Source organism: Melospiza melodia, chromosome 5, assembly GCF_035770615.1.
Source record: "Melospiza melodia melodia isolate bMelMel2 chromosome 5, bMelMel2.pri, whole genome shotgun sequence".
NCBI classification, from domain to species: Eukaryota; Metazoa; Chordata; class Aves; order Passeriformes; family Passerellidae; genus Melospiza; species Melospiza melodia.
Genome location: NC_086198.1, coordinates 91,591,092 through 91,616,971, shown reverse-complemented (window position 1 = coordinate 91,616,971; position 25,880 = coordinate 91,591,092). Strand labels below are relative to the sequence as shown.

At 38.8% G+C, this 25,880-nt stretch overlaps 1 protein-coding gene across 1 annotated transcript in view; it reads right to left on the bottom strand.

Moving 5' to 3' along the window:
- DNAAF9 (dynein axonemal assembly factor 9) overlaps window positions 1-25,880 on the bottom strand; it is a 75,925-nt gene that overhangs the window by 10,625 nt on the left and 39,420 nt on the right. The window contains exons 18-32 of the mRNA XM_063157855.1: window positions 24,823-24,893; window positions 23,912-23,962; window positions 23,023-23,110; window positions 20,789-20,892; window positions 18,096-18,242; window positions 15,482-15,570; window positions 15,156-15,251; window positions 14,742-14,859; window positions 13,861-13,949; window positions 11,673-11,849; window positions 9,750-9,875; window positions 7,764-7,801; window positions 2,529-2,664; window positions 2,095-2,181; window positions 564-670 (exon numbers count right to left, since the gene is read on the bottom strand). Coding sequence (XP_063013925.1) covers window positions 564-670; window positions 2,095-2,181; window positions 2,529-2,664; window positions 7,764-7,801; window positions 9,750-9,875; window positions 11,673-11,849; window positions 13,861-13,949; window positions 14,742-14,859; window positions 15,156-15,251; window positions 15,482-15,570; window positions 18,096-18,242; window positions 20,789-20,892; window positions 23,023-23,110; window positions 23,912-23,962; window positions 24,823-24,893 — 1,524 coding nt within the window. The remainder of the gene's footprint in view (window positions 1-563; window positions 671-2,094; window positions 2,182-2,528; window positions 2,665-7,763; window positions 7,802-9,749; window positions 9,876-11,672; window positions 11,850-13,860; window positions 13,950-14,741; window positions 14,860-15,155; window positions 15,252-15,481; window positions 15,571-18,095; window positions 18,243-20,788; window positions 20,893-23,022; window positions 23,111-23,911; window positions 23,963-24,822; window positions 24,894-25,880) is intronic.

Genomic DNA, 25,880 nt, shown 5'->3' with positions numbered 1-25,880 from the left:
AAAAGCTGCCATGTGCCTTGGAGTCTCACTATGTAACATTTATTTTCTCATTCTTTGCCATGGAGTTTGGGAAATGAGGTGTGTTTGGGATAAGGAACTCTCACAGTGCGTGTGGGAGGTAAAATCCTCTTTAACACTACTTGGCTAAGCAGAGGAAAGGTTTGGTAATGTATCTACTCTAGAGCTGAGTCTGTTTTCTAGGAGCTACAAAGAATTATTTGGCATAAAAAGTAGAAGCTGATGGTCACTTATAAAACTGTATTTCAACACTCCCAAATACAATGAGCCATAAAATAAAAAAGCAAAGACAGGAAGTTGTCTCAGTCCTAGAAACCAAAAGTTCAATTAGATTTTCATCTGAACAAAAATCATGGGACAATTTTCCAGAGCTGACACTAAGGAACAGAATTTACTGTACTTTTAGGAAGGAAAGCTGAGTTTTCAATTAAAAATTAACTTCAGTAGTGATTAAATAACTGTGTTACGTCAGTGCCTTCCTTCCCCTCTATCCCTCAGCATCCCAAACTTGGATTTCAATCAAGTCAGGCAAAGTTCATTGGTACCTTTGCATTTGGTGACAAATCTTGTTTTCTCCAGAGGGCGGCTGAACCACACACAGATCTGAACCATGGGAGGGAACACAGGCCCAGCCCCATACCTGCCCTCATACCTGCACACAAAAACAAACACCTTCAACACACAGAAATCACAGCAGCTTCTGCTTCTCACCCAGCAAAAAACATCTGTTCTTTCACCACAGATTGAAAGGAAGGAAAATACAGAGATTTCTTCTCTGTGAAAATGTGCTGCCAACAGCATTAGGTTGGTCAAAGCACTCAGGATTCCTTTTTATGGAGTCTTGAAATGGTTTGAGTCAAAATGGACCTTAAAAATCATCTAATTCCCACCCCCACCATGGGCATGGACATCTTCCACTAGCTCAGGTTGCTCCAAGCCCTGTTGCTCCAACCTGGCCTTGGACATTTCCAGGGATCCAAGGGCAGCCACAGCTGCTCTGCGCACCCTCACAGGGAAGAATTTTCCCTAATACCTTATCTAAATCTCTCTTATTTTAGCATAAAACCCTTCTCTGTGTCCTGTCACCATCTACCCATGTAAAAACTCATTCTACTCCTTTTTTATGAGCCCTCTTTAGGTACTACAAGGCTGCAAAAAGATCTCCCTGGATGTTTTTGATGTTCTTGCTGCTTTCCTTCTCTTCCACACTATCCAGATCCAATTCTTGCATACTGTCATCAAATAGATTAACAGCTGCCCAAAAGTTTGAAATATTTTCTTTTCCTGCTCTCTCTCTTTGGCTCCATGCAATCCACCAGCAGCTCTGATGATATTAATTCAATATCCTCACCCCAAGCCTTGTGCTTCACTCCAGTAGCTTTGCTTGGCTACTTGCATCCAATTCAGAACCAATTTTATTAATAAAGAGATACAGAGGACTGCAAGGTATGATAAATAAATGTTTCCAGCACAGAGCCTGGTCAGCCAGGAGTTATGATTGCTGAGAGCTGCAAATTTCTGCCAAAAAGGTGCAGCAGAAAGAATTGCAACAAGATGTGTGAAGAGCCCTGAGCCAGGAGAAATCTCCCTCGGTGTTCAGTGGAGATTTGGTGCCACGTGGGTTTGTGGCTGAGCTGTGCCAGGGCTGTCACTGAGGTTCCTGGTTTTTGTGAATAATTGCTCTGCTAATGGCCAGACTGACAGAGCAAGTTCATTCCAGTAATGCTGAATAGCTGTCAGGATGAAATTACTCCAGTCATTATTGACCTCACCCATCCCAATCCTTCCCAGTTTATTCCCACAGGGTTCTTGCCTATTCTTCTGGAAAGCAACAGTAATCTTGCCATTGATTTAAATGGTGGCCAAAAAGGAGCTTTTCCCCCCATAAAAAGGCAGCAATCTTGTATCCACTAAGAATAATCATCAGCTCTCTTAAAAATAATTTACAAAGCTGCTGCCTGTTCCAAATGAGTAGTCTTAGGGAAAAAAAAAATATATAAATGAAGTTAGTGAAACATTTTAATCTTCAAGTTAATTAGAAAAATAGTTTTAATACTTCTCAGTCTAGATACTTGCCAGCCAGGGTACATTAAATATCGAGCTCTCATCATCTGAGGACTTGAAAAACTGCTTTCTGAGAGAATTAGTTCAATATCCTCATTCCTGTAAAGAGATAAAAAATGAAGATTTTTCATTTTCTAAGTTAAATAAAATGGCCACTATCTACTTACATTAAAACATAATGTGCTAGTGACAGTAAAATTAAGAGCACTTTTCCTTTAGTATGGCAGTAACAGCAACATAAATCACACTCTGCAAACAAAACACATTTCCTAATCCCTGTATTTATATGCCCATAAACGTAAAGGGAAAATCCCTTTTGCACGAGAAGCAATTAAGAAAAAATCTGCATTTCCTTCCTATAAATCACCAGAGTAAAAACATGAGAACAGAATTTCTGAGTGCTGGTGGCCCATGTGCCAAAAGCAATAAATCCTGCTGGAAGTTACCTTGTTACAATCCCATTTTCTGCCAGGATGAAGGAAACTCCAGGATTTGCTGCTCTGATCAGGCTCTGCAGCTGCACCAGCAGTGGGTGCCTCTGCTCTGTGGCATGACTTGTGAAAACCACATTACTCACCAGTCCTGTGGAAGGAAATCAGGGGATATTTTACACAGTTCAGGCATGTAAACAGTGACTAATAAACCATTCAGTGATATTCCAACCATTCTTCTCTTATTTTCCTTCCCTTTCGCTGCATTCTTTCATTAAAGACAAAAAGAAAATCCACTACAAAAAAAAAAAAAAAAAAAAAAAACAAGCAGAGAATCTTTCATCTAACAGAATCAATTTAGACTCAATCCATAGAACCAATTAATTAAAACAACAAATCCATACAAGAATCAATTTGAGCAGGACTAGCTTAAAAAGAATAAAAAAGAACATTAAGGTGTGATGAATTCAATGTGCAGGAAGAGACTGAACAGGTAAAAATCAGAATTTTGGACACTCAGTTGCCACAAGAGAAGGGTTTAGGGTTATTTTTTGTATTTAAAGACTCCAAAAGTTTATTCAGACAGCAAGACTGAACCCATGAGGCATCAAAAAGATAACAGAAAACCATCAAGTTCATTCAGTTCTAGGATCCCTGCTTTCCAATGATACATGATTTGACTTTCAGCCCAGTTCCTCAAAGAAATTGCAGTGTCAACACTTGGTGCCTCCCTAGGATGTCTGCATTGTCCTGAATGGGAGGGATGGAGAGGAAATGGAAAGGAAACAGCCTCAAGTTGTGCCAGGGGAGGGTTAGATGAGATATTAGGAAATATTTCTTCATGGAAAGGGTTGTCCAGCCCTGCCCAGGGCAGTGGTGGAGCCCCCATCCCTGGAAGTGTTCAAAGAACACGTGGATGTGGCTCTTGACAGGGGAAATGGGGAACTGGGCAGTGCTGCTGGGTTGATAATTGGATTGGATGATCTTAGAAGTCTTTTTCAACCTAAACAATTCTGTAATTTTTACAAGAAATGTTCTTTCTTCGCTCAAGATATGCAGCCTTGCTCTGACACTTTCCTGTGAATACAAGTGGAGTGGAAGGAAGAACAGAGAATCTCCAATATCCAGGAACAACTGAGCCAGGATGCATTTTCTCTGCCTCCAACTATTCAAAGCAAAAATAAAACAAGTGATCACACCAATTCCTGGTCTTTAACAAGTCTTAAATCACATTAATCCATGCAAAGGATGCTTTACACACAAATTCCTGCACCAAATATTTCTGGGGCTGTTGAATTGCACCACACACTCCCAGGCACTGCTCTTTGCATCACTGACCCTTCCAAGCCAGAATTTCATTAACAGCACCAATCTCCATCATTGTATTTCTCTTTTAAAGTTTCCACTCCAATTTCAGCAACATCCATGTCTTCAACACTTGCTCTTGGAGGAGGGGCAAAAGGAAAGAAGAACAGCAAAGCACTCTTTGAAATTTAAGCCATGTGCAGGCTTGAAATAGTATCAGGTTTGGGGATATTAATCACGAAATTAGGATAAAAATATGAATGAGATAATTATACCATTAATAAGATAATAATTCTACCCCTGGAGTATTCCAGGCCAGGCTGGATGGGGCTTGGAGCAGCCTGGGATGGTGGAAGGGGGTTGGAATGAGATGAGCTTTGAGGTCCCTTCCAACCCAAACCATTCTGGGATTCCTGAATCACCCCCACCACCCTGTGGCTGTGCCACAGAGCTGCCACTGAGTCCTTGTGACAATTGGCAGCACCGAGCCTTAGAGAGGATCCATAACTGTCCAGGATAAGCTGGAAAAGCTCTAAGTTAAAAAAAAAAATAAATAAATAAACAGGGAGTGTAATCCAAAGAAAAACAAAACTTCCTGAGAATTGGAAGGTGCCTCCATGGCTTCAGTAATGAACAAATTTAACCTTTTCTATTTAAACTGCCACTGCCATCTCTGTTTCTAAGAGATGCATTTTGAAGACCACCCAGTTTTGTTTAAATCTTTATTTATACACTCCTCTAAAGAAAAGAACCCTTGCAGCCTGGGGAATAACATGTTCAATGGAAGCAGGAAAGGAACAGGAGGGATGGATTAAAAATACATAAGCTGTATGAAAATAATGGCTCCTCTTTGCTCCCAAACTTACAATGGGAATATTTAACAATGGTGATGTCTTAATTTGTGTTCTATATGAAATTGTTTCACAAGGGATGCCCTTGGACTAGGAAGGTATCATCTTACAGCTTCTGTGCAAGAAAGAAAGGACAGAAAGACAAAAAAAAAAGTAAAGAAAAGAGAGACAAAAGGGAGTTACAGGACACAGATGGTGGCAGGAATTTCTGGAGAAATTTAAGGAAGTATGCACAGGATACTCCTGTTGGTCTTTGGCTTTGTCAGTTCTCCCCAATCCCCAACTGCCTCTGTCAGTCTTGGGACTCTCCAAACAGAAATTCTGGAAAATCTCACATTGATTCCCCAGGAACCTCTGTGATACAGAGAAAGGCACCAAAAGGCAAAACAAACTCACTCCCCACGTGTGAAGATAGAAGGAGAAAGCACAGCTCCAAAGTCTAATTAATTCCATCTAATTAATTTCTACTTGGCTTTTCTCACACCCACAAGGTTTTGGCTTCAGATCTCTACAAAGCCCAGTACAACACTATTAGAGCTCTAGATACTGAGAATTTTAGACTTAGAGACCTTTAGAGCTCTAGACTGAGAATTTGAGGCTAACAGACCCTAACTCCCAAGAAAACACTACATTTGACCATAAAAGCTTCCAAAATTAATTAATAACACTAAAATTACAAGAGTATCATTTATTTAAAAGCATATAATATCACAAAGTAAAAAACTTTAGAGTTTAGGGTTTTAAAGTGTAGTAATAGATATAAAACAAATAAAAGCTTTAGAACAAAAGCTTCTTCTTCACCTTCTTCTTCATAAGTTTGAGTAGCATTTTGTAATTAGACAGAAAAGTCTGCCTGTATTGTGGACTTGAAGTAATTAATTATTAACTTAAAAGTAGCATATAATATCACAAAGTAAAAAACTTAAGAGTTTAGGGTTTTAAAATATAGTAATATATATGAAACAAATAAAAGTTTTAGAACAAGAGCTAGTCCTTCATAAGTTTGAGTAGTGTTTTGTAATTAGACAGAAAAGTCTGCATTGTGGACTTAAAGGAATTAATTAAGTTAAAAGTAAAAACAATTTAAGTATCATTTCTTAATTAGATAGTTTAACCTTGAAAAACCTTATAACAAAAACTAGTTAACCATTTTGTACCTTGTTAGTAGGATACTAAATACAAAAGTCACCACCTATAAAACTGTAGTATAAATTTAAAAAATAAACATTTAAATCTAAACAGAAAATATCATCTCAAGTACCTCCAATCCCAACTTCAAAAAAAAAAATCCAAAAACCAACACAACACAGTCCTGACCCATTGGTGACACAGCAAAACAAACAATATTGGGGTGCACAGCATTCCAGAAATATGAATTAATATCTCAGTGTCAATGTCTCATTAAATCTTGCTGTTGTTGCAGCCAAAATGAATTCCCAGGTGTGTGAAACATAATGAATTCTCTTTTAATTGTGCTCAGAGAAGCTGTGGCTGCCCCTGGCTCCCTGGAAGTGTCCAAGGTGAGGCTGGACAGGGCTTGGAGCCACCTGGGACAGTGGAAGGTGTCCCTGCCATGGCAGGGGGTGGCACTAAATGGTGGCACTAAATGCTCTTTAAGGTCCCTTCAACACAAACCAGTCTGTGATTCTATGAATTATGCAGATGTAAATTCTCTATTACTGCACACATGGCACAATTCTGCATCTGTCTGGAAAGTTTAAGTGTGCCACATCTCACTTCAAAGCATACTTTTCCTCCTGAACCTTTTACACAAAAATTACCCCTATTTTTGTGAAATAATTTCTTGCCACAAAGGGACCTCTAGGGTATCTGATGTCACATTCTGTGTCACAGAACTGCATGACAACACTTTGCAATGTGGAGAAATTATTCCCTGCCACAGGAACATTCCTCTAAGCTCCAGTATTTGTAATTCTTGCAGCATTTTGACTGCAAGAAAATCAGCTACTCTTGTCCTGGGCATTTTGCAGTTTCTCCTTCAAAAATGACCAATTCTCACCCAATCCAGTCTGCACAAATTCACTTCAAGGAAAACAAAACTTTGAGTGTTTTATTTATTCTTTCATAAAACAATTTTCACCTTTAACTTCTCTGTAGTTATTAATAATTCTTCATATTCTTAACATTCTCCTGCTCTCTTCAATTTTACCAGAGGGTGTACACATGATAATTTTCCAATTTGAAGCACCAACTTTTCCCAAATAAAATATTGATTTATATAACAGCACCCACTTTCTGTCCAGCTTGTTCACAACTTCATTCTTTAAGATTCTCTTCACACATGAAAAAGAGATGGCAGCACTCTGACAGCCAAGCAGAGCAATCAGAGTTGAAGCAGCACCAGAAGAGCACAGAATCCTACTCTGATTATCCAACAACTGCATTTAAATATGAAGACAAAATAAACCCAAAAATAAACCCAACCTGGCCTTGAACACTTGGGGCAGGGATTTGAGGGCAGGTGAGGAAGGATCATTTCCCATTTATGCCAAATCCTGCTTTAATTCCCAAGCCTGGCAAGGAGGACAGTGCAGCCAGCGATTGATTTCAGGAATAAAACTGAACACCCTGCAAGGACCCTCCAGGCCACACCAAGAGGAGGATTTGGGGAACAAGGTCACCCCTCATTTTGCCCTTTTTAATACAGCAGAAATGAAAGGAAAGCTCCATTTCTTCACACATCCCCAAAGGAGGGTGGAACTCCAGTTCAATCCATCTCACTCCAAGTTACAACAGCTCAGTGTGAGCAGTTTAATTCATGATTTTAGGAAACCCATGCTGCACATGAGGACTTCAAAAAGGATCATGCTCCAGAATTTTTACCTTTTCTGCCAGTTTGACAGAGATTGTCTGTTCTTACCTCCAAGAGTTTATCATGACTCTTTGTCTCATCTATTAATAGCACAAAATAATAAATACAGGTATTTATTTGGCCACATGGCTCAGGTATTTGTAATTCTTGCAGCATGCTGACTGCAAGAAAATCAGCTACTCTTGTCCTGGGCATTTTGCAGTTTCTCCTTCAACAATGACCAATTCTGTAGAACTCAAAGTCAGGAAAAGTGACACATACCTTGTGAACACTGGTCCAAGAACTTGGGGAAAAGAAGCCTAAAAAACCAAAAAGTTCACATATTAAAAATTGATATTATTATTTAAGTAAAACATTTACATTCACTTGGATGCTGACAAAATCTCACAAACCAAACCATTTTCATGCTTCTTTTCCTCAATCCATATAACTGCAACATCCTCAAAGGTTATGTCTTTCAGGACTTTTCCCCCAAAAATCAGTTTTGTAGATGGTTTTAATTCTGTAACAGATTTAAGAGCTAATTCCCACCATGTAATTTCTTCTGTACTCTAAGAAATAGAAGCAGAACTCTAAGAATTGAAGCAGAAATGCTTCAATGTTATTTGAATTCTTATTTAAACAATAGGAATTTAAAGTTTGCCCTAAAGAATTGTGCCTTTCAAAGAGTGGGAACTTTCCAGAGAAAGACTGGATGTACAGAATGCCAATTTCTGTTGCTGTGCCAGACAAGTGACAATGTTTTTCAGGAGCTTTGTCATGGACACAAAACCTCAAAAAGAGCAATTTACCTGTTCCCTTCCCCTCTCCCCTGCCCTGGTCTGTTAATTCAGAATGGGGAAAAGCTTCATGCCATGCTCATGGAAGAGCTGGATCTCTACAGTGATGAACTCTGAGGCAAGAAATGGGTTTGATTTTCTTGAGTGCAAGTTTCAAGCCAGACATGAAATCCACTCTGTTCCATTCTCCCAGTGAAATCACCAAATCTTCCCAACTGCAAGGTTTGCCATGGACACTGTGTGGCTATTTGGGAAATTCTTATCAGAACAAACTCCAAAGGAAAATAGAAATAATCTCCAGCACAGGCTGAGCCTCTGCCTTCAATTGCTTCTGCACTTGAGGAGAAAAACAGTGTGAAAGGACTGCAGGCTGCTGCTGCTAAACACTACACAGTACCAGGACTAGTAACACGTTAGTAAGTTAAAAATAAAACAGAAATGGAACTTGTCTTTCCTAGAATTATGGAAAGAACAAGTTTAAACAGCACTCCAGCATCAATTCACCAAATTTTTTTATGTAGTCTTTAATATTTGTTCGGTATCTTTGTCACAGAGACAAGAAGAAGCAGCAAGGTAAAGTCTATTTATTGACTACTGCAAAGCACAAGCAGCACCTTGGTTAGTGTTTTAAAACAGCCAGGAAATGTCAGGAATGCACTTTTAGAAACTGCTTGGGCAGTTCTCCTCTAAGCTGTGATGCACAGTTGGATCACAAACAGAAGCAGTGCTACCAACTCCAAAAACTCTAACTGCTGGAACTTACTTTTATCAAATCAGCTGCAAGGCATAATTAAAAAATTGGAGTGTTACAATTTTACAGGTAGGTTTGAGAAATGATTCCCATGTTTGTTGAAGTCTGGAGCACACACATTTACTATGAAACCAAACTATTTGCAAAGGTCAGTGACTTGGCTCTGTGACCATTTCCTCCCCACCCTGGCTCTGCAGTAACCCAGGATATCAGATTTTAACACTTGCAATGCTTTGGCTTCCGTGCTTTGTCATTCCCTTCCCCATTTCAGGGATTGTTTCTCTTCAATTCCATATTTGAAACCTGTAAATTCTTTTTAAACATCCAAAAGTAGTGGCAGAATCAATAACCCATGAGATGCACATCTCCATTTTTAGTCTGCCTTACTACAAGATTGCAAAAAAGAGAATTATTCAGAGTTACAAAGTCCTTAACCAGAAGATTTATATTTACACAAACTTTATTTATTCTTCTAGGAGCTGAACTTCTATTGGAGCTGAACTTCAACTGATATTCTATATAATTATATACCCAGTGGAAACCAAGTGCCATCCTGATAAACCAAACAGCACTTCCAAGTTCCTCCAAGATGGATTATTAAGCAATTTTATGGGATTTAAGTGGCTTTTAACCATCACAAATCACTAATTATTATTAAAGTGATACCAAAAATTGACATATCTGCTCTTAAACTTGTAAGAATATTTCAAAGCACACCTGTGTTCCATGTAGCAGCTCAGAGGCTCCACACAGGTGTTGATTGTTCCAATGATGAAAGAAGATTTCACCTCTGGGTCAGGGTGAGTCTGCAGAGCTTGCACAACATCAATAACATCAGTGTACCTGCAAGAATCAAAAATGAAAAATGGGTTCAGAGATCCAGAACAGTTCCCTACTCAGGAAGAAATTGATGGCTTGGAGGAAAACTGGATTTCCAAAACAGCTACAAAAAGAGATTGAAAGTAGCTCAGAGCTTGGCAAATCCAAACAAATTAAGCAAATCCAGACAAATTAAGCAAATCCAGGAAAAAAAAAAAAGACTAGAAATCACATTAAAATTAAATTATTAACAATCCAGAGAAAAAACAGTGTAAACGTTGCACTGAACAACTGGCAGCTTGCAGAAAGCACAAAAAGCACAATATAACACAAACACTTCATGCCAAGCAAATTAAGCACAATTTGAGTTAAAAAATGAACAAAATAACAGCCTCTCTCATTTATCAGCATCCCAATTTAAATATGTTTCTATCACTAATGCATCCATTTTTTATCAGGATTTCATCACTGTTGCATTTTATCTCTGGATGACATCAAGGCTTAGGTGAACCTGAGTTTTAATTTCAGGTATTTATTTCTCAGCCAGTTACAAATTTTTATCTACAAATTTTTATTCAGTTATCAGCTGAATGGGATATTTAAAGAACTCCAGCTACTCTAAAGCTGTCTACACCAACATCCAGCTATCCATAAAGAACTAAAAACTTCCAATTTTCTGTTCCTGAAGCCAGAGCTGCTACCAGATTATCAGTTATTTTGCCCATCAATGGATTTAACACCATCCTTACTAATTACACAAAAAAATTTAATTAATCTGGCTCCAAAATGGAAAAAATGATGGTTTTTAACACTATCAGAATGGATCCTAATGAAGAAAATGCTGAGCTCCATTTGTACACCCTCAGTGAGAAGGATGAGCTGGAAATCACTGCAGCCAGGTCAGGGTAGTGCCTCCCTCACCCTGGTTTGTGTCACCTTCTAATGACTCAGAAGATGATCCTGGTTCTCAAATGCTACATTGGAGATGGAAATGTCAAACACAGGTAGGTGGCTCAGTCTTCACCTTTATCCCACAAGGAAAATGGCATTTATCCAAAACACATCACTAAGCCCTCCTCTGTTATCACCTGCTCTATCAGGCAATAAGATTTCTGACAGTTTGATCTCTGCTGGCAGTTCTGGAGTCAGAATCACAAAACAGTTTGGGTTGGAAAGGACCTTTAAAGGTCACCTTAGTTCAACCTCCAGCAACAACCAGGGAAATCTTCCACTACCCCAGGCTGCTCCAACCTGGCCTTGGACACTTCCAGGGATGCAGGGACAGCCACAGCTGTGCCAGGGTCTCACCACCCTCACAGCCAGGGATTCCTTCCCAACATCCCACCCAAATCTCTCCTTTTTCAATCTGAAGCCATTCCCTGGGTCCTGTCCCTCCATCCCTTGTCCCCAGTCCCTCTCCAGCTCTTCTGGAGCTCCTTTAGGTTCTGCAAGGGGCTCTGAGCTCTCTCTGGGAGCACCCCCAGCTCTCCCAGCCTGGTTCCAGAGCAGAGGGGCTCCAGCCCTGGAGCAGCTCCGTGGCCTCATCTGGACTCTCTCCAGCAGCTCCAGGTCCTTCTGCTGGTGGGACCTAAGAGCAGGGGCAGCTCTGCAGGTGGGGTCTCACCTGAGCAGGGCACAGGGGCAGAATCCCCCCTTCCCTGCTGCCCACAGAGGGGTTCTGGGCTGTGAGTGCACCCAGACCATGGAAGGAAAGCTAAGGACACCATTTTAACAGGAGCAACAAAACCAACAGGGACAGAAAAGCTGAGTTTGATCCATATAAAAACCAGAATTGCCTTATTCTACGCAACAGCTCCTTACCCTTGCAGCACCACCAGGAGCCTGTTGTTCTTCCCAGAGGGCTTCCCAGAGCTCTTCAGGGTGGGTTGATGGACCCCAAGGTTCTGCTGGGCCTCCAGGAGCCCGGCCAGGAAGCGCTGGAAGTGGGAGGCACTGAAGCACTGCGGGCTGTCCATGGTCTGCCGATACACAATCCACCTGGGGCACACACAGGGAGCAAGGCAGGTCAGCAGCTGGCACACAAAACTTCTGTTTTCTTCCTATTCTCCTGGACTGAGGGCAATCTGTATTCTATTTGCCATCTGTCAGAGGTGGAGCAGTTATCTCCTGTTCACTGGGCAGTTTTCTTTATCTCTTCCACAGCCAATCCTCCCTCCAGGGAGATATCTGCTGTTAATGGACCATTAATTATTAATTATGTTTGTGGTGGGGTCCCAGGATGAGGGAAGAGATGAGAATTTTGACTCCATGTTTCAGAAGGCTGATTTATTATTTTATGATATATATTTTAAATTAAAACTATACTAAAAAATAGAAGAAAAGATTTCATCAGAAGGCTTAAAAGGAAAAGAATAGAATGATAATAAAATTGTGACTGACCAGAGTCTGAGACAGCTGGACTGTGATTGGCCATTAATTAAAAGCAACCACATGAGACCAGTCAAAGATGCACCTGTTGCATTCCACAGCAGCAGATAACCATTGTTTACATTTCATTTCTGAGGCCTCTCAGCTTCTCAAGAGAAAAGATCTTAACGAAAAGATTTTTCATAAAATATATCTGTGACATACATTCTGTTAATGGGCCATTAATCATTAATTATCTGCTGTCCATGGCCAGTGAGTGTCCCTGCAGGGCTGATCCAATCCCAGCATCCCATGGGGAGATGCTCCGCCCAGGGGAGGAGCCAAGCATTCCTACCTGGATCCAATCTGAGCTTTGGGACACCCCAGCAGCCTTTGCCCCCTGCATTGCCAGAGGAGCAGCTTTCTGCTGCCCTGCATGGCCAGAGGGAGCCCAGGCCCATCTGCAGCAGCCCTGGAGCTGCAGAGGAAAACTCCCCCCTTGTGCAGGATCCCTGCTGCAGCAGAGCCACAGCTGGCACTGCAGGAGGGCTGAGCCACAATTCCAACTGGACTGCTACCAACAGGGCGTCAGGTTGTATTCTGACTCTCTCAGGGATTTTTCTTTTGTATTACTGTATGTATTTGTGGGTTTTTTTCCCCCTTTTCCTAATAAATTATATTTCTGACTTGGAGTCTCTCACTGCTTTCAAACCAGAACACTTATTTTCAAGCAACAGACCAAAATGAAGTTTGACAAGGCCAACGATTTCACATCTCTCATCGTCATCTCGTGCCACGTGGGGAAGGGGAATTTATTTGGCTTTCTATCATTTCCAGCATATGCACATTCTTCACATGGCTGCCAAAGGGGTTTGTGGATGTTTTTTGTTGTTTTTAAATAAAACAATGTTCACCAGCTTTTTTCAAAGCTGTACATCATATGAGTAAGTCTGATCACTGGCAGTGATGCAGTAAACAAAAATTAGATAAATCCAATTCAAGACTCTGGGCATGAAAATATTACAGTGCAAAAATGGAAAGTAACAATGACATTTGCAGGAAAACATGAGGAGATGTGTTATTACACAACCTTCAAAAGTCACCTTACGTGTTTGCCCTATAACAGAGCCACAAAACTGCTCTGAATCAACTTGATAAAACTGAGTTAAAAGTAAGAACAGTGCAGAACATAGCTAAGATTAAATGCTAAGGTGTTTGGCTGTAAGAATTAAAAGGGTAGGATTTTTTTTTTTTTCAGAAGCTCTATAAAGACACAGAGTGGCAAATATAGCAGATTTAGCAGATTTATATAGCAGATTTATCTCACTGCCATAGAACAGATGTCCTGAATGCACCTCAAACCAGGCTAAATTAAAAACAATGCTGTGGCAAGGACTGTTAGTACACTCTTTTCTCAAAAAAAAAAGAAGAAAAAGAGCATTTAAAAATCACTACAAATCAATAAATGGAATAGGCAACAAAGAAATCTCCTGTGCTGTTTTCCTGCCTAAATGTATAAATTTAAGGGTGAATCTGTCAGTCTGAAATTAGGTTTAAAAACCTAAATAAAACAGTGATAAGTTTTTTTTTCCTTCATGCCAAGCTGTTTTTTGGTGATCAGTGTAATCAGAGCTGCACACACCTCCCATGCTCCTTGGTAAAAGTGACAAGGAAGGAACAGAGATCGCTGGAACGGCACCCGGGCAGCCCAGTGAGGATGGTGATGATCACCTGCAACACAGGGACAGGACAAGGCAAGTCTAAACACAAAATAACCACAGAAACACTGGTGCAGACACCAACAAGGCTGTTTTCTATGATTCATATTGATTTTTCTTTTTTTTTTTTTTTTTTAATTCCACAGTTAACCAACCTTAAATCAGATTTTAAAACATTCCTAAGGGTTTATTAATTGTCAGAATGGTCTCTGAACCAGACCCCAGCAATATTGCAAGGAAAGATTATATTCCTGCTGTTTTGGCTTTGTTTTCAGCAGATTTCATAAGCTGGGAAGTTCCAAGGAAATATTTTCTCTGAAAATGCTATTTAAAGCCCACCTTAAACTGGGCAATTGTTATTGCCCCTATAGAGAAAGGATTGTTATACAGATAATATCAGCAAATGTTAAATCTCATGTGCTACCTCTATGCTATTTAAAGGACTTTTATGTTCCAGAGAACAATTCAGTTAAATTATTCAGCAATTCATAAAAACAAGCTGCCTGCTTTAGGGCAAAGTCTCTCTGGACATTAGAGAAAACACTTCACTTAAAGATCTACACCTCATTTTCTGCCTCTTATTCATCAGCTTGAAAGGCCATTTGCACTTCCAAAAGATTGGTTAAATGGAAAAGAATTAAGTATATAACCTGAAAAAAAAGACAAAAAACTGCTGGTAGTGGAGGAGGAGGCAGAGCATGGCTGAACAGGATTAGTGTTTTATCACACTACAACAGAACTACTGACAGAATATTCCAAATATTCTATATGAGGGTTAGGAACTATTTTGGAGTTGTTTCCTTACCTTATCACCTTCTGCTTTGCTGTCAGAAATGGTTTCTGACTCTTGGAGAAGGACAGGAAGATGTGCCCTCATCACTGGCTTGGTGCTGACACTGCTGACTGTGAAGTGCTGCACAAACCTTCCAAAAATAAAAGGTTTATTTCTTTACAATTGACAGCAAAAGATTTCATCCATATAAATAGCTGGGAAATTACTAAAAAAATATTTCATCCACATAAATAGCTGGGAAATTACTAAAACAAGACTATGAAAAGGTCAAGCTAGAGAGGAAATAATTTATCTCAGAATAAAAACATCCTAGTGTAAAGAGAGAATTATTTAAGAAATAGTTTTAGATGGCTATCACATCTACCAAAACAGTTTTGTTTCATTTCTGACAGAATGAATCCCTTGGACACCAAAGTAATTTTTCACCTCTCCAATCCTGGAATGGCAGCAGACAGTTTCAGCTCCCTGCATCTTTCCCCAGAAGCAAAAGAGGCATTGAAGAGCTTCTGCACACTGGAATGCCTAAAAGAAGAAAATTAATTAATTATTTAAAGGAGAAATCTAAAAATTTCTCTTCTTTAAATCACATGGGTACATATTAAATGGTACCAAAAAAATTTGAGTGTTGCACTAAGAATGCACCATTTTTTAAATTATTGTCAGAATTTAATTATTATTATCAAAACCAATAAATAACAGCATTTTTCTGATTGTAGCTTCTGTGTAACTGCACTGCACTGGCAGGAACTTACAGCCTCTTTTGTTCCTCAGACAGGAATTCTTCTGGGACAACCCTTAAAGATAATCCTGAGTTTGTCTGGTTATGCCATGAAGAGAAAACCTGGAATAAAGCAGATTTATGCATGAGTGTCATTATTTTCCCAATTTTGCTGTGAATTTGTTTAGGAATTGGTTTTGCTCACCTAAAAATACAGACACATTTTCACAAGTCATTAAATATTGCACAATAAAAGTTTTGCTGCAAGAGAAGCTGTGGACACATCCCTGGAAGTGTCCAAGTGTTGGATGGGGCTTGGAGAAACCTGGGAGAATGGGATGAAATGTGCCTTGAGGTCCCTTCCAATTTTAAAATTCAAATCCACTGATCAGATTTTGCAACCTTTTCTTTGGTTAGACTGGAAGAGCTTTAGGAATTTACTGATATGGCCTATTTTCCTGATAAAAATGTAGATGTTTATGGCCCAAGTGCTCTACAGAAGGAACTGAATTAATTCAAGTCTCTTTGAAGCACTGCTGTAATTTTCATGAGGTGAGATTGCAGCAATCATTACTCAAAATTGAAGAAAAACTCTGTTCCCTCCCAAAAGAAAAGGAAACCCTTCGTTTCTCCAGGGAATGTTCTGGCTCCCATCCAATTGCTCCAGCCAAGACACATTAATCTGAATGGCACTGGGAACCTAGAAATCAGATTCAGATGAATCACAAAGTCCTGTCAGTGTTTGGAATTTCCCTTCTTTTCATAGGTAAAGGCAACAGCCATTGTCATTTTTCACAATAACTGTCTGCAAGACAAAACAACTGGGGGGGACACGACTGCTTTCCATTAAAAACTCAGCATCCCAAACACAAGGGTAGGAGATAAAAACCATCAAAATAAAATATACTTTTGATATTAACAAAGGCAATATTGCTCATGCAGAAGGATCCACATAACTGAAGAAAAAACCACTTCACAACTCACAGAAGGGACTGAAAGAAATGCCTGGGAGAGATGGAAAAAGGAATGGTGAAGGGAAAATTGTGTTCTGTAAGAGTCAAAAGGTTGGGGATAAAGTGAAAACATAGGTCAGGCTAGCAAGTGTTAGAAATATAGAAATATATCAGGCCCAGAAGAAATATATCACAGCCTTTTGTATAATTTAAAGAAAGTTTAAAAAAAAAACTGCTTTGGCATCAAAGAAAAAAATGTGAGAAATCAACACAGCCCAAAGTCTAAACAAATTTTCCTCCTGCTCCCTTTAGAGTGAGGATAGCAAAGGCATCACCTCATCCTGCACAGTAGATTTCATCTCAGTTTGTAACAAACCCAGATTTGGGTAACAGGACAGTTGCAATTCCCTAATTCCAGGAGGTTTGGAATAATCAAAGTACAGCTCCAATGAGTGAGATATCAAGCCAGATAATTGAGAAGAGTAGAAGCAGCATCTAAATTTTAGTGAATCTTTGTAACCTGTGAGGCACAGAGATTTTCAGAAAGAATTTTGGAGGAAATCAATAAACACCTGAAGGTAAATACTGACAAAATACTTTAATATATTTCCATGGTTTACACAATCAGGTAGAGTCAATTTGATGGAGAGTTTTGTTCATGAGAGAACACCCTGAAGACAAAAGATTTGTTTTATCTGCTTGAGCAAAGCAACTGGTGTGGTGCCAAATGAAAAACTTTCAGCAAAAAAATTAACTCAAAGGAGGACAGGAATAAATAGCCCTGAGAAAAGGCAATAGAGGAAACAAACACTCTCATCTCAAATACTACAAACAGTTTGGATATCTACAGTCAAAAAGCAGATCAAAAGAAAAGCATTACAACTATCAGAAGAAAAAAAGAACATTTTATGGGCATAGACTGAAAAGAATCTGGTTTTGTTTTTTTAGGCCAAATAAAGCAGAAAGAATAGCCTGAGATTTGTGAGTATCTCAAGGATGTGTTCTGGTAGAGAAAAGAAAAATAAAACAGATATAGAAGTAGAATTAATAAAATAGGCTGAAAATTCAAATACAAACAAACAACAGATTGCCAACCATTCAGAGTGGAACAGTGGGAGGAATTTAAACACTTAAGATAAAAGGAGGAGACATTTTATGGGACCATTAATATGACCAGTGGGGACTATTCACTGAGCTAGGTGGTCTTTTCCAAGCCAGTGTGATGAGCACATCCTAAAAATCCTTGTGAAGCCCTAAAATCTCCAGGCTCATTTCCTCAAAAGCACTATTGTTATAAAGTTGGGTTTATTAAAAGCCTCTGCAGCACAATGCAAGAAGCCAATCTACTTAGGGAATAATACAATGCCATATGGGAGACTGAAAAACTTTAACTCCACTTCCCCAAGGATCAAGATCCAAATGTGTCTGACCACAAAAACACACAATGGAACCTCTGCCACTCCATACAATCCCTGCAGCAAATTAGACACCAGAAATGCAGCTCAAAAAAGGAGATTTTAGAGCCCTGGCTGCCTCCAGAAGGCAAAGTGAAAGCACATGGGAGCATTAAACACAACGAGCAGCACCAGCACTGGAAATTCTTACAGAAATTTGAGTTTTTCTCACACATCTTAAACAGACACAGAGCAATTATGTGGTTTCTCCCCCACCCCAACAAAACTTTTTTCCCTTTACCTGGGAATAGAAAGCTTTATAAATCTTTCTTTTGGGGAAAAGTGCAATCATCAGAAAGTTGTTCTGGGTGTGGAATTCAATGGGGAGATGAGGAAGTAGGGAACTTTTGAAGTCTATAAAGAGAGCAGCAACAATGCTGTTGGAATCCTGGAAAAGAAAGAAACAGGACAAATTAAAATTAATATTTTCTACTTGCATGGCACAGAGATGGAGCAGGAGGGGTGGAGCACAAATATCTGCAGGTACTGGAGATATCACAAGCTCAAAACAAAGGATCTGAGTTTGAGTAAAGCACTAAACTTTTGTCCTGAAAACAAAGATTAAATTTTAATATCTTCTCTTGTCCACACCAAAATCTAGACCCTTCCTCTGCTACTGCTTCAAACAACAACTCTTTTTCTAAACTCACATCTCCAACACAGACAGCAGATGAAAAAATTAATTCAATGCCACCTAAAAAGGTGACAAGGGAGGCTGAAGCCATCAGGTTGTGTTTCCCTCAGAAGAACTGAACTCAGGTTCAATTTTTTTCTGAGAAAATACTGACTTTTTTGGGTTATTTTTTCGTTTGTTTTGGGTTTTTTTTTCCCCAGAGTGGTGGGAATGCTCAAGGCCAGGCTGGATGGGGCTTGGAGCAACTTGGAAAAGTGGAAGGAGTTCCAAGGCAGGGGGCGGAACAAGATGGTTTTTAAGGTCCCTTCCAACCCAAACCATTCCATGACTGTGGAATCCAGGACAGGATTTTATATACAAATCTGCAGGATGCTGAAGTGTTTTATATTCAAGCCCTTTTCACTTATAACCCTTTTCACATCAAAGTTTTAGAAAATCAGAACAATTTAGAAGCATCAAGCATTTCTGGGAAATGGGAATTCAATTATGTAGGGCTCAAATCAGAATTTTAGTGGCATCCCCTTCACTTTCAATAGAAATGGGCAAAGAACTCACTGTACTCATTGTTGAGAAGAAAAAGCTCAAGTTGGGGAGCTGTTACATAAGAATTGGTATCAACTCAGAGACATTTGCAAACAGAATCTCTCTGCTTTGCTGACTGAAGGATTAATCATAAAAATAATCCTCTCAAAGTCACCGAGGTCACTGAAGAACATACAAAAATATTCTCCTCAAAGAGAACAATTTCTTTTAAGAAAAAATGTCTTTTGGAACAGAATCCACAGATCCTGGATTCTTCAGGATGGTTTAGAGATTTCCTGAGAAGTGACTTCAAGGCCAGCTCATCCACGCTGCTGTCAGCACGAGAAGTGTCCAACAAAATCTGCTCCTGGAAAACATTTTGGGCTCCACAAATTGAAAAAAGCTGAAAAGCAGCAGCAGCAATAATCCCCACAGACACGAGGTTGAAAGGAGCCAGCTCCAAGTTTTACAAGATGTTCATGTCATTGTGAAATCTAAATATTGCTTGGTAATATTTTTTCCCTTGATGAATGGCCAGAATCTCCCCTGCCCTGAAAGAGTGCCAGGGATTTCAGGAGTTCAGGGGCAGCTCAGTGCCCAGTTCCTCAGAGCACAGGAGCAGAATTCCAGATATTTTCAAGTTAAAAAGAAGAATATCTCACAGGCATCATGCTAAAGCTGCTAAAAAAAACTGCATTTTGCATCACTTCAAAGTTTGTTATCTTTTATTTTCATCAGAACATTAAATTCTCCTTTTTCTTCTCCATCCATATTGCTGCAGGAACTTTTGGAAAGAGCAACCAATGATTCCCCTGCTTCTCCTGTCACTTCTTAACAGTTTCCAAACCCTCCACCCTCACATTCTGCCAAGTCAGTAGAACAATAATACACTCCCTGTCAAGGCTTAGCTTCACACAAAAATCTGGCATCATTTCAAGAATGATGGCCAGGTCCCAGAAATAGCAACTTTTATGAAAGTGAGTGTCTTGAGTCAAACAATTCCAGGAAGGTCAGTGTTAAAATAGCTTCTGAAACGAGGGGCAATCAATCTGATGTCCAAGAAAAGGCAGCTAAGGTAAGACTCTCTGAGCTGCTGTGTTTTCATCTCAATTGAATCCCATTTTTATTGTATTTTACTGGTTTCCTGTATTGTGGGATGAAATCACCCAGCACAATGCTGAGGGAGGTCACTGAATAAATGGGGAATACTGTACCTGAACAAAAGGGAAACTAAAGGAAACTTGATTTTTTTCCCCCCAGTGTTTAGGAAACAGTAACCAACACAAATAATCTCTTTTCCACCCTGAAGAAGTGATGGTTAACACAGTGTTTCTGCCTTGAGGTGGACAGGGCTGAGTTGCCATCATTAACCCCTCAATTCCCACTGAGCCTGAACATTGCTCTGCTGGCCAAGTGACAGGTTCAAATATATTTCTAATAAAAGGCAGAATTTCACCCTCCATGACTCACCACACCTTGAACTCTTCTCTATCCATCCCTTCACCCTGTGAGATGTTTGATGAATGTCATGTTCTGTAATTTTTCTTTTAACAAAAAGCAGTTTTCACACTGTTCACAGCACGTTGCTAACTCCAATACAAAATTCTCTCCTCCTTATTCACTAATTTCATTTAATCAGCACCAAAACTGCAGTGATTTGCATCAGTTATTACAGTTGTACAGATAATTAAAACTTAAACCTAAACTTTGCACCCAACAGAATCATTGTTAAAAATTGATGGAAACTTCATGACAGAAAGAAAAGGCAAAATACTCACCCCATCATAGAGAGAAATGGAACTCATGTGGCTCTTGGGAATGGAAATGCTGCCATGGTGGGGATCACAGAACAGAATTCCATCAGAAAAGAAATACAGTTTGCCTAGAATTTGAAGGAAAAATAATTGTATAAGGCATAAATCAACTTCTCAGCTTCTCATGATGAATGTCTTGTCTTCCTGAGATAGAAATCTATGTTCCTGCAGCATTTTGTTGTATTTAACAAGCAGAAAATTAGATTTGGGATAATGTTTAGTGATATTTATTTTATTTTTATTAAATAAAATTATTTTTTTTTAATTTGGGATAATATTTACAACCATTCAGTCTTTACTGGATCTCATCACCAAGGACAGGAATCATGACTACAATCTGAGTTCATCTGACACCACAGAACCACTTATCATAAATATTCTGAGGCACTTTTTTTTAATTAAAAGCAAAAAAATTCCATCCTGCCAAATTTCAAACTTCCAGAACTACAAAATTGACAATACAAGAACTCAAGTAAAGATTACATCCAAAACAATTGAAAATTTAAATAATGTAACAAACTGAAGTGTGAAAATGTTTAAATGGAATATTTAACATTAAGTTTAATTTCAACTTAAAAGAAATAATTTAAAATTAGCCTTTTAAATGAAAATTTACTTAATAATTAACTTTTTTGGAGCAAACTGGGTTAGTAGGAGGTGTCCCTGCCCATGGCAAGAGGGGTTGGATCTAAATGTTCTTTAACGTTCTTTCCAACCTAAACTATTCCATGAATTTTATGCACCTTTTGCACCTCATAGTGCCAGACTACAGGGCTGCAACTCAGCAGAGCCCAAATTTGAGCACAACAAATTGGGGAACAAAATCAGCTTCACTGTCATATGAAACCTAAAAAAATTTCATGTTCCTTGCAGTGTTTCCTAATGGTCTTTAGAGCATCTATTTGTAACTCTGCAGCTCAAGAGTTGGTAAAACACTGAACTTCACAAATCTCAAAAAAAAAAACCCCTTAAAAATAAAAATTTTAAAAAGGAAAAAATTGCTCCTTTGGAGGCACACAGAGCCAGTTTTAACAAAGAAAAAAAAATAACATAAAATCCAGAGTTCTCCAGTTATTTACTGAGTGGACAAGTGCCCACAGCACTGCACTGCAAAACAGCAGAACATCACACTCTGCCTTAACCTCTTCCCTTTGAAATCTGATCAATTAGAGCCAAAGCAGCTGCTCTTATGTGAGGGTTGCTGTTTAATTGCCTTGCACATCATTATTTATCCTCCACACTCCAGGGCAAAGACAATAAAGCTGAAGGTTCTCCTCTAAATACTGTCAGCAGCAAGCACTTAATGTCAGATATTCAGCACCTCCTGCTGCACATCAACACTGTGACAGCAGCACCTCCTCTGTAGAAAATATCTATAGAAAATATATAGAAATATACCCTAGAATAGAATTATATACTACAGAATATATAGAAAATTAAAGTATTGTGCCTTAAAAAGAATATATTAATTCAAGGCACAAGGAGAGAGGGAAATCTAAACAGTCCTATCAAATTGTTTTCAGTCTTATTCCTGGGATATTCATGTTGTTTAAGTTCTTGAAGGAAAAGGCACCAAAAAAAAAGAGGAATAATCCAAGATTGCTGTCAGGGATGTTGTGTCAAAAAGCTGTAACTGGATTGGATCTGAAGGAATAAATTCAGGCATTTTTTTGTGCCACAGTGAGTACCAGAGTTGACAAATTCTGAATTCCTGAGAGAAAATGGCAGTGGCAGAAACCTGGAACACTTCAGCTCCAGGAGGAGGCTTTGGGAGGAATATTTGCCTTCTCCTCCTGAGCTGGGAACCCAAAGCCCTTCTGCAATGGCCAGTCCTTCCAATCTCATGTTTAAAGATACAGAAAAGGCAGAAAACATCTGGCAGCACATCTGGCAAGGACAGGAGGAGCCAGTTTGGGCATTTTTGAAGGTGAGCTGTGGGGAAAAGCCTCCTCCCACCAAAGGTCTGCAAAGCCCAAAGCTCTGCAGGAATTCTCCTTCCAGGACTTCCAGGCAGAGGTTGGGAACAAAAAAAATGGAATTAAAAACAAGAGATATGGAAAGACAAATTGGAAGTTTAAGATGATGGCACAGTTTGGCTCACCAGAGTGTGAATCCCAGAACCTCTCTCCTGTTTAAAAATCCACCAAAACAAGAAAAAACAAGCAAAAAAAAGATAAATAAAACAAACTTCACCTCACCTTCTGCAGGCATGGCCTGTGGATTGCTGGAACAGATATAAACTCCATCACCTCCAGTGAGTAAAGTGCCAAGGAAAGATTTGTCCTCCTAAACAGGAAAAAAATCAAACAGCAACATCACAGACTGGATCAAGGACCCACCCAAGCAGGAATATTTTCTCCTGCTTTTGCTCCAAGAGAAAATATCTGATTTTCAAACAGTATCAGTCAAGAACTTTTAAAGATTTTTATCCTGCATGGACCAGGGAAAGAGAGCAAGGCAAGAGGGTAATTTTTAAAAGCCTTCCCCCCATTTTGGTTTTGCCAGCAGCAATGAAGTTACAAGTTATTGTCACAACCACAAGGCTGAGCTTTTTGTTTTTACTTTGTCCATCTACTGAGCTAAAAGTATATTACATGAAAATAAATCTATTTATAATGAACATTCCTGGGAGCCACAAATTGCACCACAAATGTGAAACTCATGTGATTTAAGATGTTTCCAGATTCCAAACTCTTTTTTTTTTCCTAGTGCTTAGAGTGTTTTCCTTTAGACATTAGCATGCTAATTAAGTTAAAAGAAAGTTGCATCAAGTTTTAGGGGTTTTTGGAGACACATGAGCTCCATGAGTAATGTTCAGTGAGACTTCCATGAAATCATAGTTTTATTAGGACTCTTTTTGCTCTTGGGTTTTATGATTCTTTGAAATAAAGAAAGCCTCAAACTTTTACACACAATATATTATTTTGTATGTGCAATTTTGAAAAAGACAGAGCAGAACAGGCAAGTCTTGTAGAAGAGAAGTAACACACAGAATAAAAAGAGAGTCTGGTAGTAGCTCAAGTTTTTCAAATCCTGGTTCATCAAAGTGTAACTTCTTTAGTTCAACAAAAAAATATCTAATTTTACCTTTAATACTTGCTGTGCCTTTTCAGACAGCTTCACATCACTGTCTTCAACCTGCAGCCAGAAAGAGCATCCATTTTAATTGTGATTTATATAAATAAAGCAATCTAACATTAAATAAAAAGCATTAAAGAAGTTTTGAGGCCACAGGAACCTCAGGTACCACAGACAGAAGAAGCCCTGAGCCCAGAGTGTTTTAAAAACAATTTTGTGCTCTTAAAACTCATGTGTTACCATGGGACTAAAATAATTTCTTGCACCACATTCTCCCCATTAAATTGCTTTATAGACTAAAATATTATATAGATAGAAAGCAAGCAGCTTTGTTTTTTATTACTGTTCAAGCATGCATTGCCAAGGGCAATGCCCAGTTTTGTTATATTCTTTGGGCATCAAAGGTCTTGAATCAAACTTTGCTTTCTTTTGGGCTGATCTAAAATTACCCACAATAAACAGAATTTTCATAAGTCCCACTGTGCACTTCAAAAACAACCAGACGTTTAAAAAGATAAAAACCTGACGAGATGAAAATGAAATTAATGATAATGATAATAATAAATGAAATTCTCAGTAATAATAATAATGACATTTTCAATAATAATAATAATAATAATAATAATAATAATAATAATAATAATAATAATAATAATAATAATAATAATATAGGAGCTATAATAATAATAATAATCTAATAATTTAATAATTTTAATAATAATAGTTTAAAACTCCTGCTATGCATGGAACGACCAGCTTAATTTTTCACTTATCATCCAAATCTAAAAAACCAGGGCATGTTAATATTACAACGTTGTGTTTCAGTGCTCAGGTTCCAGATTTTCCCTCAGCCAAGCCCACTCCCAGAGCAAGTTTTGCCCTGAGGATGAGCTGAGCTGAGGCTCTGTGCTCTCACTCACCAGCCAAGAAGCAAATCTTGGGATAGCTGCAGTCAGGATAACGTGCCTGGAGTCTGGATGGATGCTGCCATCTGCAGGGGAGCCACGGGAAACAAAGCAGTGAAATCAGGGAATTATTAAGGTTGGAAAACACCTCCAAGATCACCAAAATCAACCTCTGTCCTAATATCACCATGGCCACTAAACTCATACCAGCCCCATGCTTTAGAATGCCCAGTATGGTAGTGTTAAGACTTGAAATTCCTTTAGTAAATATGAAAATCTTATTATTTCAAGGATTTCTGAGTGTTTAAATGAAGCTTTCACAGCACAGTAACTCCTAGTGCTCTTGTGCTCTGACAGAGCTCCTACAGAGTTCCAAAGAAATCCTGATTTATTCTGATCTTTCCTTGGTTCTTCCTTTGCTCTCAATGTTCCAAACCCACCAGGGTAAGAGCAAAATCACCCACTGGAATTCCCTTGGTTTTCCCATCACAGCAAAGCCAACAGAAGGACAAGAGTGGTGTTGAATTTTAGAATTTTCAACCTCTGACCTAATATCAACATGGCCACTAAATTTATACTCCCCACATACTTCAGAATATAATATATGCTACTGTTAAGACTGGAAATTTCTATAGTAAATATGAAAATCTTATAATTTTAAGGATTTCTGAGTGTTTAAATGGAATTTTCACAGCAGAGTAACTCCAAGTACTCTTGTGCTCTGACACACACAGAGCTGCTCCAGAGTTCCAAAGAATTCCTGATTTATTCTGATCTTTCCACAGCTTCTTCCTTTGTTCTTAGTGTTTCAAATGTTTCAAACCCATCAGGGTAACAGCAAAAACACCCACTGGAATTCCTTTGGCTCTCCCATTACAGCAAAGCCAACAGAAGGACAAGAGTGGTGTTGAATTTAAAACTTTTCAACCTCTGATCTAATATCACCATAGCCACTAAATACCACCCCCACACCTCAGAATGCCCAGTTATGTTACTGTTAAGACTGGAAATTTCTATAGTAAATATTAAAATCTTTTTATTTTAAGGATTTCTGAGTGTTTAAATGACGTTTT